The 18493-nt window shown below is 38.2% G+C and overlaps 1 protein-coding gene across 4 annotated transcripts in view; it reads right to left on the bottom strand.

Moving 5' to 3' along the window:
* Positions 1-18493, bottom strand: part of LOC111270380 (cell adhesion molecule Dscam1) — a 185641-nt gene that overhangs the window by 69596 nt on the left and 97552 nt on the right. The window contains exons 1-2 of one of the 4 annotated variants that reach the window (XM_022850580.2): positions 3300-3554; positions 2876-3151 (exon numbers count right to left, since the gene is read on the bottom strand). The exons of the other annotated variants lie outside the window; for them this stretch is intronic. Coding sequence (XP_022706315.1) covers positions 2876-3151; positions 3300-3402 — 379 coding nt within the window. The 5' untranslated portion in view covers positions 3403-3554. Of the gene's footprint in view, positions 1-2875; positions 3152-3299; positions 3555-18493 lie in introns of those variants that run through there. 4 annotated transcript variants of the gene reach the window in all.

Below are 18493 nucleotides of genomic sequence, written 5' to 3'. Positions count from 1 at the left end.
CACTGTTTGCAATACATGTATAATTGCCACTGTCACTATTGTTCACACCGCTGATTTTCAGTATCGATGATTCAACATCGTTTAGAATTCTAATACGATTTCCATCTTTGAGTAAATGCCCATTCTTTGTCCAGGAGAATTCGGCATCTTTGCCCTGGGTGAGCTCACAGACGAGCGTCGCCATTCGGCCCACGCTAAACCTTTTCGACCCAATTTCCATCAGGCGAATGCTTCCTCTATCGAGTTTATCTGCCCAATATATTGAAATTCATTCGGAATATATGACTTCATCATTTAGAGAAACTGACCATGCTAAAATTATAAGAAACACTGAATTTGTCTAACCGAGAACACGAACTGCATCAAGTATTTCGTTTCTGGAACATGAAAAGCGCTGCTTACCCCAGGTTGCGAGATTGCTGCGCGACCCACAAATTAGAAGAATGATCACTAAAAAATACTGGCGCACTAGATTGTAGTAAAATATAATCATCGTTACAAATGCTTTCACACAGCACATTCAATACATCAGTCTGAACGGGCATCAATGCTTTTTGGTGGTTCGGGATATCAAAGGTGGTTAGAAAAGTCTCATTACCAGACTTTGGTTGGGAGTGCAGCTAGGCTAGGGCGCCAAACCTTGAACATTCGGTAAGTGTAGTTTGGCTGTCGCATCCTTCAGAGACGGTAAAGTTTCAAATACGTTACCATTACTTAAGTCACTTAGTATCATTAATCAGCCAGAATAATGATCTGACAATTAAAGTATTCGACTTATTATAATAAGTTCGCCTGTTTTTTAACCAATATTTTTGAAATTTTATTCCGTGCACACAACTCTAACTGGTTAGCCACAGTGTGAAACGCACAACTAACAATATGCGTTTCTAATAGATCGGTTTGATTAGGACCTTGGAAAGGTTGTTTTTTCAATAACACCTGCGGGTTCAAATATTGAACATTACTGCTGGGCTTGGATAAAACAATGCGAAAAAAAATGTCGACAATTTTTAATTATTGAGGGTTCACTGTGTAGGTCATTTGTATCACTTTGTTTATTTGTCCTTAGGTGTTCCTGTTTTATAAGACACCATTGACTCTATCCACTGACCAAAATAACTTCAATTTTTACCACAGGAATTTCAATAGGCTCGCATTAAGCAGAATATGCAATAATCTATGCAAAATTTCCGCGGCTTAGAAGCTCTGTGTTTTTGACAATTTATATATAATAAACAACAGTGCAGCTTTAACGCCGCCGATCCCAGCTAACCTTCCACACGCAGTCGAGTTGTTACACGGGCCTCGGAGCGTCTAGTCTTTGCTACGCAAGTATAGTTTCCACTATCATTGTGACCCACATTAGATATTTTCAAAATGGACGATTCTTCCGAGCTTATAACTCTAATTCGATGTCCATCTCTGAGAAGACGGCCTCTTGAAATCCACGAAAATTCAACGTCTTTACCATCACCCTCAGATATTTCACAGACGAATGTGCCCACTCGTCCAGATTTTAAATCTTTCGATGGAATTTCAAGGAGCTTAATAGCGTCTGAAAGAATCGTATGGAAATTTCAATTTTTTTTAAAGATATTATTGTATGCGTGTGCTTTTCGACTACCATTGTAGTTTACAGTCGTGTGTTATAATTGCTACACCTCGACTAAACTGGCACGTAAGAGCATTAGGGTAGTAAAAATTATTTCTCTATCTAGGTCGAGGAGAGTCTACTTACCATTCGCGGCAGAACATCGACAAAAATGATATCCTAGCATAAGTGTTAACGTCAATAAATGTTCATTCTGCATCTTCAGCACTCGCTCACGCCACAAACAAAAGCGGTAAAGCCTAAAACTTTGATTGTGCGAAACGATGCTTCCCAGCAGAGTGCTAACGTTCGTTAGTCAATTTTAGCCTCGTCCCCAGAAGAGGATAACATTGCACCCTGCCTAGCGCGTAAAATTTAAAAACTTGCCATGTTCATTGTTTATCGTAGTAGTTGCTCCTATTAAGGTGAACATGACAAGGCCTTTCCAATGGATTTATTCTTTAATTGTAAGCGTAATTGAGACTATTGCCTTCAGTAGTCTTCAATAAAAAATGTATGTGAGAAGACAAGCTTTTGGCTTACCAAAGTCTGCCATTTATGGGCGGATTTATAGGTCGTTCAAAATTTCCGTAGGGTGTCAAAGAGAGTATCCCGCTTTATTAGGGCTGCCATCACAATAAATATATAAAAACAAACTGTCTCTGACTTATAGCATCAAAAATGTACATCGCTATTTCTGCGTTTCATGTAACTTATTACAGCACGCAAAACTATATATAGAGCATTGTAGCATATGCTTCATCTAGCATATATTTTCCAATAGAAAACCTGTAGCTATGCGAAGTACATCTGCACATGGATAATTTTAATGAATGTAGAAAACTAAATTTCTTTTATCAATTCAGACGATATCTTCAACGTTCTGAAGCACCCGATGTTTTTTTGTATTCAACTAGTGTTAACTATCAGCGCTCCGCATGTCGTTTATAACATATTCATTATTTCATTCAATACTAACGTCAGTAAACATCATTTTAATAGATAAGTTTGTAGCCAGCTTATAACTGGTCCTGAATTTGCTATATAACGTCTCTGCTTTATCTATTTCAATAAGCAGAACAGAAAACATGTGCTTATCGTGTTATAATAAGTAAGACAACTTACGCAGCTTCATTTTACTACATACAAACATCGCATTCACTTTCATGTTCGACCTTTTTTTGTCCAATATGTGATCATGTCCACCAAAAAATAAAAAAATAGAACTGTACATATATGTACATTTTATGCGTTGACAAATACGAATGTGCACCTAATGAATACCTTCAACCCTAAGTGTTGCACTCCTTCGATCCTCTGAAAAACTATTTTTCGCTACACACATATATGAACCAGCGTCCTTTGGATTGACGTTCCGAATTGTCAGGAATGAATTTTCAGGGTGACTGGTTATCCTATATTTTTCATTTTGTCGAATCAGTTGTCCTTCCTTCAACCAAAGAAATTCAATCGCTATCCCATTTACCACAGTGCATGTAAAGCTGGCGCTTTTTCCAGTTCGGACCGTCCTTGACTGAATATTTTCCAACTGAATAGACTCTAAAAATTTCACATAACAGCTCGTATAAGGCAAATGTTTCGTCATGGTACTTTCGGGTTCAATTACTCCATGTACGCACGCATTGTCGTCGACCCAGGCCTCCAATTCTGGCCCAATTATTCTCAATATCGTGTACACAGAACTCACCGTTAGCGTGCGTAAATCTGCTTAAGCTGCAAACTGTCATAAGAACTGTCAAAACCACAGAGTTAAGGTGTACAAACACCCTTATTGCATGTTCCTTTGACATAACTTCCACTGCTTACAACGCTCACATTACGGTGTGACAATGCAGAATAGATAATGACTGAGTAAGAAGAGATTCCAAATGATCTAACCATTGTCGTAGCCTTGCTCCCATATCGTGCCCTCTGCGTATGCGAGACTAGGGCGCTCATATTTTAACATGTAGACGACAAAGTGTGCCATGTATTCCTCATTCTCAAAACGTCTGTGCTGTTTGTGTAAATAGCAAGGTTTGCTAATTCTAAAGAGTGCCGTTGCATATTATGGACATAGATGCTATGGCGTTGTTGATTTTTCCCAATATGCTATGCCATGAGGCCGATACCGTAAATTATGGACTTTTATTCACCACTCGCAATCCATTCCGTTTTGCATGTAGGTGTTTACTGGCTCTCTAGCCGCCGTGCCATCGGGTTATTCCCTCCAGTGAGCATTGATTAAATAGGACTATATAGGTTGAGTAAAGCGAGGTGCATTTGTAAATTCGTAAAAAAACATTTACTTTGCTCTTTTTAGGGTTTTTCCATTGGCGCCAACAAGGACATGATTTTATATTGTTTCTTGTTTAACAACTACAAACAAACAGGTAGATCATAATTTGTGTCTATCTTGGTTCTCTGAATGATATTGTGACATGGTATTTCTGGTGAAAAGATGTTAAGGTAATAGTAGAGTGGTATTTTGGACGTTTTTTTTATTATAATTTAAATGGGCTGTTTTTTTTTTCGATTGCAATTAAAATAGGCTTATTTATTTCGGTATCAAAAAGCGGACGCATTGCCTGCATAAATATTATTACAGGTTTAGTTGTAAAAATGTATTACCTTTCACTGAAAGTATGGCTTTTGTATGATCTTCGGAGAAGCTATTTTTAGCAACACAAACATACGTCCCTGCGTCGCTTTGATCCACATTTTTAATCGTCAAAACAGAATTTTCAGGAGTAATTATTATCCTTGACCTTTCATCCTGCTGCAACAATTGTCCTTCTTTCAACCATAAAAATTCCGTAGCGTCACCACCGGCCACAGAACACATAAAACTGGCACTCTTTCCTTTTCGTACCGTTTTAGACTGGATTTTCTCCAACTGAATTGGATCTTGAAGTTCATCAATCAACAATCCGATATGTTATTCTCTGTTTTGTATGTAAAGAAATGACAAAAAATCTGGTTCAATCTCAAGCATCAGAGCAATCCTTCCCAAAGATATCAATAGCCAGAACTCACCATTGGCATTGGCAAACTTGACTAATACAGAGCAAATTGTCACGAAAATCGTAAAGACCACAAAACCAAAATGTAACGACATCCCGGTTTTTATTTGACTCGGTTGCACCTTTTCTGCTGTAAAAGCACACAGTATAACATTGCGTGTGACGAAGCAAACTGAACATGAAAATGTATTCATAGCTTTCAATGTTGTCGTAGCCTCATTCCCAGAGCGCTTCGTTACCCTACGGGAGGTTCTAGCGCGTACATTTAAACTCCTCTACAGAAGTACAATCTCGCTTAGACCAAACATTTATAATATAGTGCATATAAACCGTAATATGCTGCAATAAAAAAAAACCAAGCCAGTCAAACAGAGTGAAAAACATTATAGCCGCATATCGAGAACAGATATAAAAGCCCATCATGACCATATCATAGAAAAATGTTTGCTTTCTCTTTTTTAAAAGCATGAAATATAAAAATGCACTAATAATAATAGTATTCTATACAAATGTCTGTTCCAACCTATATTTCTTCTCTCTATAGCATGCTACAGCATGAGATGCATATTCTATTATTGTATCTTAACGGTCGAAGTATAATAATATATAAATTAAATACAGCACCTTTGCTTACTTGCTGTAAGAAAGCCCACGAATATACACGTACATTTGTACGTTCTAAGCATTATCGCAGCGACTATCTTGTGAGTTTCATATTTACGTAACCAAACAATTCCTCTCGTTGGATTGTGTCTACAATACCTCATATGACAACTGAGAACAATTAGGTTCTACTGAGGCTCGTACAATCAGTTCAGCCTCAAGAAGATATGACGGGTATCTCGACTGAGAATCACAATCTAAAGTGCAGCGATAAACGCATCGACTTACCAAAAGCATGTACGATTCTGTCACATTGCAAAAACAAGTCAGCATTCTTTTATAATTGACACTCATCAATATTTTCTACCTTCAACTCGAAGGATAGCTGTTGTTCGATCTTCTGAAAAGCTATTTTTCGCCACGCATGTATATATCCCAGCATCGTTCTGGTCCACATTACGCACTGTTAACAACGAATTTTCGGGATTGATGTTAATTCTAAATTTTGCGTCTTGCCTTATTAGCTGACCTCCCTTCAACCATAGAAATTCGCTTGCTTCACCATCAGTTACGATACATGTAAAGCTGGCGCTCTTTCCAGTTCGCACTGTTTTAGCTGGAATCTTTTCCACTTGTACTGTCTCTAAAAATGTCACACATTGCCGTTTAGACGAAGCATCTTTTCCGGTGCATATATGCTATTTGTGTATACATGTATCCGTGATCTCCATCGAAGAACAACCAGCGCTTATATTCTACGGACCATCGGCATAAACAGTAATTTCAACCTAAACCGCCTGCAGCTTATCGTATGGGAACTCACCGGTTGCATGAGTAAAATGGCCCGAACCCAAAATTGTCACGAGAAATGAAAATATTAGTGAACTGACTGTTATAATCCTTCCTGATTTCTTCTCAGCATACATTGTTCTATCTTGAGAGAGCACACATTCTAGCACTACTTCGGGACTAACAAGGACTGAAGACTATTATACGACTCGGGAGTCTTACAGTAGCCTCGTCACCAGAGAGTTGGGCCTACGTATACGAGACACTGGCGGTCATATTCAAACTAGGGAATGAAAAATATTGAGCATCAATATTGCACCCCGATACCTTGTCTATTAAAACCTTGCAATCATTGAGGAACTTGTGCTACATACTACTGTACTGAAGAAATATCATAAATGGGCACGGGGCAAAATCGGTCTGCAACAGAGGGGTATCAGTGTTGTAGCACCTGACTCAACTTATTCACGAAAGACACGTTACACAATAGATTTAATATGTGTGTATATCTATAGCCACAATTATTTTCAACCGTGTGTTTGTTGAAGTTGGTCTTCTAAAAATATAGATATATAGCCACATAGATGTATAGCGTGCGTCTCTTTGGTTAACATTTCGAATTGTTAATACTGAATAGTTAGGGTTAACCTTTACCCGAAATTTCACGAATTGCTCCTTTTTCAGTCACGTAATTCGGTTGTACCACCACCTCTCACCACACACATGAAGCCGATACTTCTCCCATCTCGGAACGGTCTTTGACTGAAATGTTTTCAAATTTACCGGCTCAAAAAAGGATCTCACAATAATTTATTTGCATCTTTTACCCGTGTATCTCCATTGATATTACAACAGGCGTTTGCATCTTCTAGCGTATGTATGGTTTCAGCTCTGGTACTTCTATTTTCTAGGGAATTCAGCATAGCGTTATCTTAAAAACTGTCTATTAGCACGTACGAATACAACAGAAATGCAAATGATCACTGTAATGTTTAAAAACAGGGTTTTGTAATTCCTTCAGAACGCGGCACCTCATCACTCTAATAGCACACATATTGATTACATCATAACTAAAACGGGGAAGCGCTTACTTTATCGGAAGATAGCGAACAAAATCAAATTTTCAGGGCTTCAGATCTCTCCATACGAGGTTATCGCAGTATTCCCTGTTGATGTAGTCTTTTGATTATATGTAAATTCTTGCTTTTTACGTTCGTCATTGATAACAACGTAATCTCTAGGGGTTGCAAAAATTTAACTGGTGGAACTTAATGACGTCCTACTTTTTTTTTTAACTACAAACTACTTGAGCTTCTATGAGTTATCGTAGCTAAATTTCGAACAACATTCTGATCGTTAAATTCAGTCTAATTCTCATTCATAGTCTCCATACTTGACAAATTACTTAATGGATTCATTAATTCGCCAAGCGTAACTACTACTGAAGTGGGCTAACATCCGCCATCATCACGTACACCCGCGGGCTTTACCCCGCGCCTGTTTTGCTACTGAACACACCACATATGTGTGAAAGTGAAAATCTCATTATATTTAAAATAGCCGTAAAGTCAAATATCATGTAGCCTATACTGTGTATAGTATAGTCTCCTATATTGTATTTTACGATCAGTTTTTTATACAACCCATGTTGCGGAGCACAATCTTTACTCAAAATGTACAACTGTACATTCGATAATATTTCAGCACAGACATGTTATTGGCAGCCTCGTGGCTGGCGAGCCGTTACTTTGAAACGTTGAAAAAGAAAAAGTCTCTGCCATCGGTTCATCATTAATATAATTAACATTATGGTCTAAAAAATAGACAGGATTTATCCCCTAAAACCATAAGGATTTAATCGATTGGCTTTATCTTGCGCACAGTTTTTCCTGAATGAAAGTCCGTGATCCATTAAATTTGCTAAATTCATTCCCTTTAAACCCCGCAAGCTTAAATTTTTAATAGAGCATAGTCGAAAGACTGTACGTTTGGCGCTTTCTTTTTGTAAAATCGTAACCCAGACATTACTGTTAGAGATATTGTGCTTTAATTATGTTCTTCCCAAAAGCCAACAAGTCGAACACTTTGGGCAGCAACATGATTTTATATAAAACCATCTAATTTGCTCGGTAGAATTGATAAGGCTAAAATCAAGGAAATACTTCATATGAAGATAATTATGCACAAGATAATTACTTGTGCATGCAAATACAGCCTCTAAATCTCACTCATTGACAATGGCTTCCACTTTTAACAGAACCGCTGTTCTTGCTTCGGATGAACTGTTTTTTTGTCAGGCAGCAATAGTTGTCTGCACGGTAAATAGTTCTCGCTCTCTAACTTCGACTAGAAAATAACACACATACGCAAAGTTTTTCCCGCGCCAGCTCGCATACAAACATTGCTACTCGCCCAATATCGACCCTTTTTGATGATACTTGTGCTAATTATAGTATGCTAGTACGCATTAACACATAACAGCCTTGATTATTACATTAAAGTGTTTGTTTTGTTTGGCAAGTTGCTGCTAGAACAGCCTCGTACCAGGCAAGAGTCTCCAGGATCTAAAGCTAGCCCGCCAACATATACCGATCTATTTCGGTAGCCAATGCTTCATGTCGTTGTAACTCGTTGTGGATTAAATCTTTAATCTTAATCACAATATGTAATTATTCTTTTATACGTACACGTCAGCGGTAAGTTAAGTCAGATTTGAACGGGGGCAGGCGGTGTTTTCTACATAGATTATTGATAAGCAAACATTACGCAAAGGCCTTTCAAACGCCAGCGCCGTTCTTGTTGATGGAAATGAGTCGAATAGATTTTTTTAGTCTTTATTTCGCTCTGTTACCTTTATTATGCTCAGTACTCAGATGTATATTTATTTATTTATGCGGAAGAAGCGCACGAGTTCCAAATACACTTTCCCTACTATTATTTGCAGAAGAGACATGCTATCATCACTAATACCAGATAATTTGTCACCATCTAAAATTGACTTACTATTATTCAACATAAGAGCATTTAGGGTTAGAAACGTTGTTACAACAAATAGGTTGGGTGAATTTAACCTTCTAAACCTTTGAACCTTCAACATGTAGCGTGGCTATAACTCTGGTTTCCGAAAGTCGGTTTTTTGCAACACACGTGTAGTTTCCATCGTCGCTGACTCTGACATTAGAAATCTTTAAAATCGATGATTCTTCGTCAGTGAGGATCTTTATTCGGCCCGAATCGCCACTTCGTTGGCTATGGTTATTCAGTAAGCGACCATTTCTGATCCAAGAGAACTCGACGTTTGAACCCCCGTTCAAAATGCACATGAAGGCTGCAATTTGCCCGACTTTCACCTTTTTTGGGCTGATTTCACCTAATCTTATGGTGCTACCTAGAACTGCGGTAACGGTACAGACAATAATCGAGAATTTTGATACAGTCAAACATCAAATTTTTTGCACCAACAATTTTGTTTGTATTTAACATATGTCCACATTGATTTGGTATAACCGCATCAATCGACCAACAAAAAACGTACGGTTGCGACTTACGATCAGTGTTCTAAAGCTCGCGTACCTTTTTGTGTAGAGATCAATAGGACAATCGCTAATGTGAAAAATATCCGAGGACACATTTTTACAAAGTTTTCAAAACATTTGAACGAACCATGGAACACCGAACGATTCTCCAGATCGGTCCAACTACAAATGCGTTTCATCCAACCAGAACTAAACTGACCGAGGATAACATTTCATCGCCATAATGCTAAGTCGTCGATGCTAGCCTCGTTCTTGGAGTAGCTTGCCAATGGGAACGATACTAGCGCGCCATTCGTAAGCAGATGCACAGTGGACCCGATATAGTTTCCGGCACCCTGTTCTCCTTATCCTTATGTTAAATAAATTCGACTCAGCTTTACGTTATTATATTGTGAATAGATTAATAATTGTCTGTTCCCGAATCCAAATGGAGCTATGAGTTACTCGAATGCATTGCGTTTCAGCTTAATTACAAGCTTGAGGGTGCACTGTTAAAAGCAATTCTACATAATACAAAACTTAGTTGATTGGCCTTCTTAGCATTAACATTAATGATGCGATTTGTGCTCAGCAATAATTTTCGTGCAACTATAGGATACACAAACTTTAGGATAGACACCTCTCTGACCCCGCTCCCTTAGCAATATACGTATAGTTTCCTCGATCACTGAATTGAACATTTTAAATTTTAAGCATCGATACTTTCTCATCAGAGGCAGTTGTTATTTTTCTATCGCTTCGCAGTAAATACGCCTTTCTAGTTCAACTGAAGTTCGCGCTTCAAGCCTAATTGTTGAAGACGCAGTTAAATAGTGCTTTACCTTTGAGAAAATTACTGGTGCCCGAAGCGTATCTGCAATGGAAGTTCACGTTGACTTCATTCGTCTATTACACTCAATGTAGTTTAAAAATGGCGTTACAGGTACAACCGCATTATTTTCTTTGTACTGGAAACGCGTTAACGATGCGAGCTTCTATTTTAAAACCCAGTAAGTATGAAGTAATAATGAAATGCAATTCAAAAAAATGGTCCATGGCCTTTCTTGGGCAGTAAAGTATCAGTAAGTGAAGTATTTTTGTAAATATTTCCCAATGTTAACAACAGTAACGATGCTGTGAAGGCTTCACATAGAATCCGCATTTTAAAACAAATTCTCTTCCGAAGTGCCAGCGATCACCATAATGACTTGAAAAAGCTTCACCATCTGTTAATTCGTGCACAAATACTGCTGGCTGCGACACACATCAGGACAAACCTCACAACCATTATAAAACATGGTCTTGTTTCTAGGTGTGGGTGTTTTAGTGCCGGATGATCTTCGTTCCAAGACCAACGAAATCTAAATACGCGACTTCTACTGTTGCCCTCGACTGTCATAGAACTTTTATTATTTGACATTTCAAGCTGACGTTCACAAGTTTCGTCTGTTCGACTCTAGCGTCACTTTCACGTACATGCTAAAACAAACTGCAGCTAGGAGTTGGTAATGCACATGATAACAAATGAAGATGATCCTAGAATCTAAATTTACATGATCGTCAAGTTCTATCCGCACGTAATTATTCACTTTAATATATCAGAAGATGTAGCTAATATTGCCATAATTCGAATAGTACTATTAGTAATAAGTGAACAATTAACAACAATAATAATAGAAAAATGTATTTTGGTAAATACATTCATATACTATTTTGAAAATCTGGCTTGTTGGTTAGCTAATAGCGAGGTTAAAATTTGCAAAGGGGTGCCCCCAAATTTAAGCCACAGTGAACAGTATAACACAGTAAATCTAGGCTCTTTGTTACGAACATTATATCATCACGCCCTGGTCATTTTTGTGAAGCTATTGCTGTTGTTGTCAAATATTTATGTTTACGTTTAGTAACTGCGCACAACTAAACACGGCTAACTCACATTATTTGTTAGGTCAACTTGACAAGCTCGGGAAGATATACCTTCAACGCTGAGTTCAGCCGTAACTTTCGCTTCGGAAAAAGGATTTTTAGCTACACACGCGTATATCCCAGCATCAGAAACCTGAACGTTAGAAATTTTCAATATCGATGATTCTTCATCAGTAAGTATTTTTATATTGTGTCCATAATTTCGAAGAAGTTGACTGTTTTTAACCCATGAAAATTTGACGTCATCGCCCTTGACTAGTAAGCATGTGAATGCTATCCGCTCGCCAACGCGGACGCTCTTTGCGCGGATCGGTGACAGTCGAATCGCATCTAGACCAATTGAACGCGCAACAATTTTTAGATTCCTAATAGCACTGAAGGGACTTTAGAAAAACGCGGTAGAATGCGCTGGAATTTCCAGTGAACAAGTCGCATTTGAACACAATATAATATACTTCAAAGTAATGGACTAAATATCAGACAGCCGAGGTGTCTATGAAGTACCGTACCTTTCTCAGAGAAAACTGTCGTTGTAGCAACAACAGAAAACAAAATCCAATTGCAAAAACATCTACAGCTCATTTTTGCCACATCACAGTTAACACAGCTCGGTAAACATGTTATCGAATCACAGTTAATTAGTCTCCCGAAGGTCCACGGCCGACTAAAGCAGCTAGAGATATATACCTACTCGGTTTCGCAGCCTAATGCTTGTCACTTTAGCCTCGTTACCAGTCAACTTGAACACGGCAGACAAGGTTAGCGCGCGAAGCAAAAAGATTTAACCGCAGAACACAGAATCGTGAACACGAAAAATGCCCCATTTCAATCGGTGAAGTAAATGATGTATTGCTATATGTGAGTATCTAACAAGCAAACAAACTAAGACTAACAAGCTATCATTTCAAATGGCGTACAACTTTTACATTAATGAGATTTTAATAAATATATATATAATAAAATCATAATAACACTGCAGTTGCAGTACATCCACCTTCTTTAATTCAGTCAATAAAGGAAAATGCCCCGTTCTGTGTTCATGCGCCGCCAGTCAACTCGTACCGCCAACTTTGGCTAACATAAACATTGCATATATGGCAAAATTACGCGCGCAATGCTTGAAATGATTTCGGTTTCTATCCCTATGCTTTACGTCAATTTTCCATTAAGGATCAATATTTACACAAGAATACGCTTTTACAAAAAAAATCGTTACTACGCGATGTGAATGCGATAGAGTTCATGGTGAAGTGCTAAAACTCAGCTCAGTATACGATTCAATTGATACCGAACAATTCAATATCGAACAAAGCTTGATAACGTTAGAACAGCAGGCGCCTTCAACGGTCTGTGTGTCCGCAGTGTGTCCGCGGCCTGATCCTCGGAAATGGCATTTTTACCAATACAGATGTAGATTCCACAGTCTGTTTATTACATTTCTTTAATCGCTAAGGTGGATGTATAGTACATACTAGCAGTGACTACTCTCAGTTTATCGGCCTTTACCACCTGCCAAGAGTCCGCAAAAACTCTGCTTCCTCTTCACTTTCAAGGACACAGGCAAATCTTGTGGATTTGCCATCATACTGAATTCGGTCCATCATTTCATCAAACCTGACATCAAAATTGACAAAAGACATCTATAAATAGCTTTCCATTAACTGTCTATTTCAAGCAAATCACACCGCCGAATTTTCAAATTTGCTAAAAATTTTAATGAATGAAGGCTATCAAAATTAATCGGTGGGCACCAGTCGTACAGGAGCGTTTGTTGACTCCAAGATATTACAACTGCTAAAAGTGTCAAAAACACAAATCGTATGAGTCTGAACGACCAACGTACCTTTGTCAGAATGTACTCCATCAAGGAAAAGCACCAATTTGAAGTTGTCAACACAAAGAGACAGCAATGGGTCTGAATCATGGTTTTAATAAATAATTACTAAATCTTGAAACTGAACTAAGCAGAAAGCAGAGCTTGCTATGGGTTTAGCCTCGTTACCAGTGGCCAAGCGACACGACGCGAAGCTTCGGCGTGCACGTTTCAATGGCACTGTTAGTTGAAAATAGTGAATCGTATGTTTAATTTACAGAAACAAAAGCAAGGTTATGATATATTAGCTCCAACTAGGGTAACTATTAATGTTAATGCTAACTAACGCATGCACGTATTGGCACACAGAATATTGTATATAATTTTCGAAAGACAGTTTTTGCTAAGCTTATCAACTCTGGGCTTTTCGTCTGAACATTTCGACAATTGAAATATCACTTTGATAACGACATACTGATTTGTTAGTCAATTTCTTGTTTCAAACTTATATACACCGTCAGTACATAAAGCTCACAACGACAACGCGTGTACGCATATGATATGAATTAGCCGCAAGTAACTACTTATTTACCCATTAACAAAGCAAATAATATCAACTTAGCTAAATTAGCTATAGGATACAAGTTGTCGTCTTACCGCCATACCAACAACAAATGATTCTTAATTTCTAGTTTGTTCTTAATTCTGTTACAAAAGACTTTATATGTATAATATGGAGAGGCCATAACTCCAAAATCTATAGATAATGAATATTAGACCACAATATCTACGCGGTCTTATCGTACGGCATCAATCAACAAAAAATATGGCATGATTAGTTTACAGTAGTCACGAAGTAATCACCTTTAACCAGCAATTTAGCAGATGCTCGATCTTCTGACACGTCGTTTTTAGCAATACACGTATATATGCCAGAATCACCCTGATGGACGTCTTTGATCGTCAGTGACGATACATCCGAAACAAAATTGATTCCGATACGGCTATCACCCGGTCGAATCAAGTGACCGTCGCGAGTCCATGAAAATTCTACGTTTTCGCCACTTTGGAGGGCGCACACAAACCGTGCGGATCTACCAAGATCCTGTATTTTGTCTTTAAGCGGCTCTACTCGAATAGGTTCTGAAATAGACTTGTGACGTTCGTTGATTTTATTCTTCTAGGCCTTCTAAAGCCTAGGCCTTATAGAGGCTACAACTATTGGCCTCATACGAATACATTTTATTTTGAATGTACGTACCGTGAATTGCTGTAACCTTGAGCAAAATCCAATTCAACAAAAACATAACACGAGTACACACCGCCCCATTCCGCCATAAGCTCGACATGGTGTCGGGCAAACTGCAACGTACTTCCACAACTGAAGAGCAAACCATGTTCGGGTTGGATACGCATACAAACAGGCTTATCCTCGTTCCCACTGGCCAGGGAGAGGTGAATGAGATTTTGGCGCTGTGTATTGAATGCTTTAACTTGAAAACACTGCATAACAGCGACACATCAGAGCGAATTGTATTATGTAATCAATATTGAATTAATTGCAAAACCAATACCTGCTGTACCCTTTACCTATAAAAATGCAAAAGAATAATAACAAGGAATTAAATCAAGAAGGAATAAAAAGAAGAACATTTTCTCTAAAAGTCGTAAGTATCATATCACAGCTGAGCGCTTAGACACGGCTTAAACAAAAATAGATCTATATTCGTACGTCTGCAGAAATAACCCGAAACAAAGCATTCAACATTTTTCATAACAGGCAAATGAGATTTTACCACACTTTCGCCATTGTCTACTACGGCAACGCGCAACAAATTTGTAGTCAGATTCTAAATTAGAATAAATACAAGCTGTTGCAACTGACCCAATCACAATAGTATGTGTTACCCAAACTTAGCACCGTTTCTGTAGGTGAGATCTTTCAGAATATATCTTCCGCTCATTTAGTTTAGAAAAAAATCTAAAAAAAAAATTAAAAAATATCTACGATCGTACTTCACTAACGTTGTTTTTCGTATGTTCTATACAACAATAAATAACTGCTGAACAGTTTTTTTTTAATGAAAAACTTCGCTATCTTGTGAAATGTCATTTATTTCTATATAAATGTAAGAGCCAGAGTTGCTCTGGCTTGGTTGTTTGTTTATCATTAGTGACGAGACCTCAGCAATACTAAATATGTTACCACTCTCCCTGATTCAGGCCTTACTAAGCGGCTATCATGCATCCATATAGATTCTATATCGCGTCCACTTTGAGGAACACAAGCAAATCTAGCCGAACGATTTTCTTGGGTCCTGATTTTTTTTTTGGACTAGGGTTCCAATCGAATAAGCTGAAAATATGAAGGTTCCCCTTGTGCCGGGCGTTCAAGCTTCCTCAATTAGATAACGTTGACTGTTGCAAAAATTCGTTATGGGACACCTTATTGTAATGAGTGTCGCCCTAATCATAAAGTATCGAGTAAGCACCATAACATTCGTTGAAGTGACTCGACGACAGGACAACTCCAAATAACCATACACTTTTCAACGCGCGTTTAGTGGTTAAGTCTGTACAATTTCCAAAGCTTTGTGGGTTAATATAACGGTCTGATGTCGCACGCTCTTAGTCCTTTAAAATTAACCACGGATATCAACTGATTCCAGCAATTCTTAGACAAGAGAGCTGTACCTTTGTGTAGTATTACCATTTATCGACATCTACTTTTAACTTTAAATTACTGCTAATAGATTTACATTGTAGATGTTACTAATTTCGGATAATATCCCTGTTTCTCAGTGTGGTTCTTTAGTTTGTCTCAATGATTCACCTTTCATTAACAATAATATGCCATAAATGATTAGCCACCCGAATCTCGAGAGAGAAAGGAACGAAATATAAGTTGAGTAAAGGAACAACAATGTGGATTTCCTATTACGCAAAAAGAAGCAACTTTTGTCACTTGTTCGGTCATTCCTATTAAGTTATTTCTCTTTAAAATAGTACTTAATAATAGGAAGTTTTTTTCCGTTATGCTATAGGCGAGTTGGAAGAACGTAAAATAAGAAGCAGCCACTTATTTTAATTTTTTATTCATTTTATTGGAGAAATGCCCTATCAAAATGTAACTGTTTCATTTCGGCGAAGCAGAATGGATCGTGAATCGCTATTCAACTTGGACGATACTTCAATATGTGTTTACTACTGCTATTAACATCGTTATATTCACCTCTAACATGTAATCTCGCCTCTTGTCTATCCTCTGAAATTGCGTTTTTTGCTATACAAGTATATAGGCCTGAATCGCTTTGTCGAAGATCGCCCACCGTTAGCGTCGACATCACAGGCAGGGTTTGAATAATAACCCTATTTGAACTGGACTGTCTGAAAAGGTGCCCGTCTTTCGTCCAAACAAATTCCGCATTGTCACCACTTAGCAATAGACAGCCGAATCTGGCCTTTCTACCAAGGTCCAATTCTGCGCTGGAAATCGTCTGCAGGCGAATCACTTCTGAAATCAACAGCGTTTGATTGTCGATGGTATCCATGATAGTTTCAAACGCCTCGTGTTTGGATCACGATATAATTGCTTGGGAAATTTGATTTTCGATGTGTATCGGAATAAGGCATAATAAAAACCCGCTTTACTACTAAGACGGAAGTCAAGTATTTTCTCATTACATAGAGTTGTCACCTTATTGTGTAGCTGATTCGTAACGTACCACTATCAGCAGAGACGAGAAAACATATCCATAAGAAGCAGAGCACCAGACAAGGAAAACGATGGATCCATAGTGTTACACAAGACATGGCCTTCCTGTGACTGTGCCAAGTTACTGACAGATGCCTAAAACTTAAGCTCAGAGTGCCTGGCTCAGACGCTGGATAAATCGTAGGGCTGTAGCCTCGTTATCATGCTTCCGTTCAGAAGGCACGAGACTTAAGCGCGTTCATTTAAAACTAACGTGTGTACTTGCTTCCTATGCGGTACGGATGCCGACATTGTATTACCGTAAATGACTTCAAATGACAGTTAAAAAGACAGAAATTAATAAATCAACATAATTGTCCATACTTCATGTCATTTTCGTTTCGAACTCATTTAGCTTTTTTAAATGTAATTCTTTTTTTGCATTATAAGAACCGCCCATATATCTCAGTAACACTTACATTTGGCATATGGGCGCTCACTTATGTACCAATTTTAATCCCACTCGCACTTCAAGCATAGCGATCTCGCTCGTTTTCCAGGTGATCGATATGGTGCATGTCAGGCCGCCCAACAACAAGTAACTTGCAATCTCAATTTTTGCTCTGTCGAGAATGTATACGTTTAAACGCGCGTACTTGTACGTAGTTCGCTCTGTTTAAATATAGTTTTATGTAGCTTTCCATCGTCACACTGAGCGGGAGTCTCACTGCCATAGAAGGCTATGGGAGGGCGAGATTTCGATGGTTTTTTTTAAATTTGCACATAACGCCTTTTCTCATGCGGCTCTGGCCAGATGTCTATTGTATGTCTATGGGGAGAGATGCAATTTGAAGAATTACTGACAAGCCCATTGTTTCGATGGGGATTGAAATACGCATAGTTCGAATGTCTTCCGTATAAACATTTTTGTTTTGTTTTCAAATAAAGCTTAAATCACATTAAATAATAATACAATAGGGTTGTGAAGTGTGAGCTAAAGTTTCAGTTAGAATAAGTGAATACGAAGTTATTGATATAAATCATTTGACAGCAAATCTATGTCAGGCACCTAAGCCGTGCTAGTTATTATACTTAGATCTCTTGCGATCGTCAGGTGCTTTTGCACCATATCTTTCAGTGTACTGCATAGATGGCAAGCGGAATGCGAAGTTCAAATCGCATCATACTCTACTGAATGCTCTGAGTAAGTACCCACGATATTTTTATAAGAAAACAATCATATGGGTCCTGATGGTAAGTTTTTGATTCTTGCATACATCGATGTATCCTGACAGTAGATAACTTATTTCTCTTAACGAGTAGGTTAACAAACACAATAACAATAGAGGTCATATAATAGTGCCACGTTTAGCGTCCTCCACGATACATTTATAACCGCCAGTTTCGCTGTAACCCTATTTTCCAAATAGGCACTCTTCCTTACGCTAATGCACGTTCCCGCATCGTCTGGTTATTGCCGATGCTTAGCGAAGATATCTCGTTATACTTTTAGCGGCTATCTGCATCACTAATTATATG

Source organism: Varroa jacobsoni, unplaced genomic scaffold, assembly GCF_002532875.2.
Source record: "Varroa jacobsoni isolate VJ856 unplaced genomic scaffold, vjacob_1.0 scaffold_159, whole genome shotgun sequence".
Lineage (NCBI taxonomy): Eukaryota > Metazoa > Arthropoda > Arachnida > Mesostigmata > Varroidae > Varroa > Varroa jacobsoni.
The sequence above is the reverse complement of the archived record's forward strand: the minus strand, read 5'-3'. Positions and strand labels throughout refer to the sequence as shown.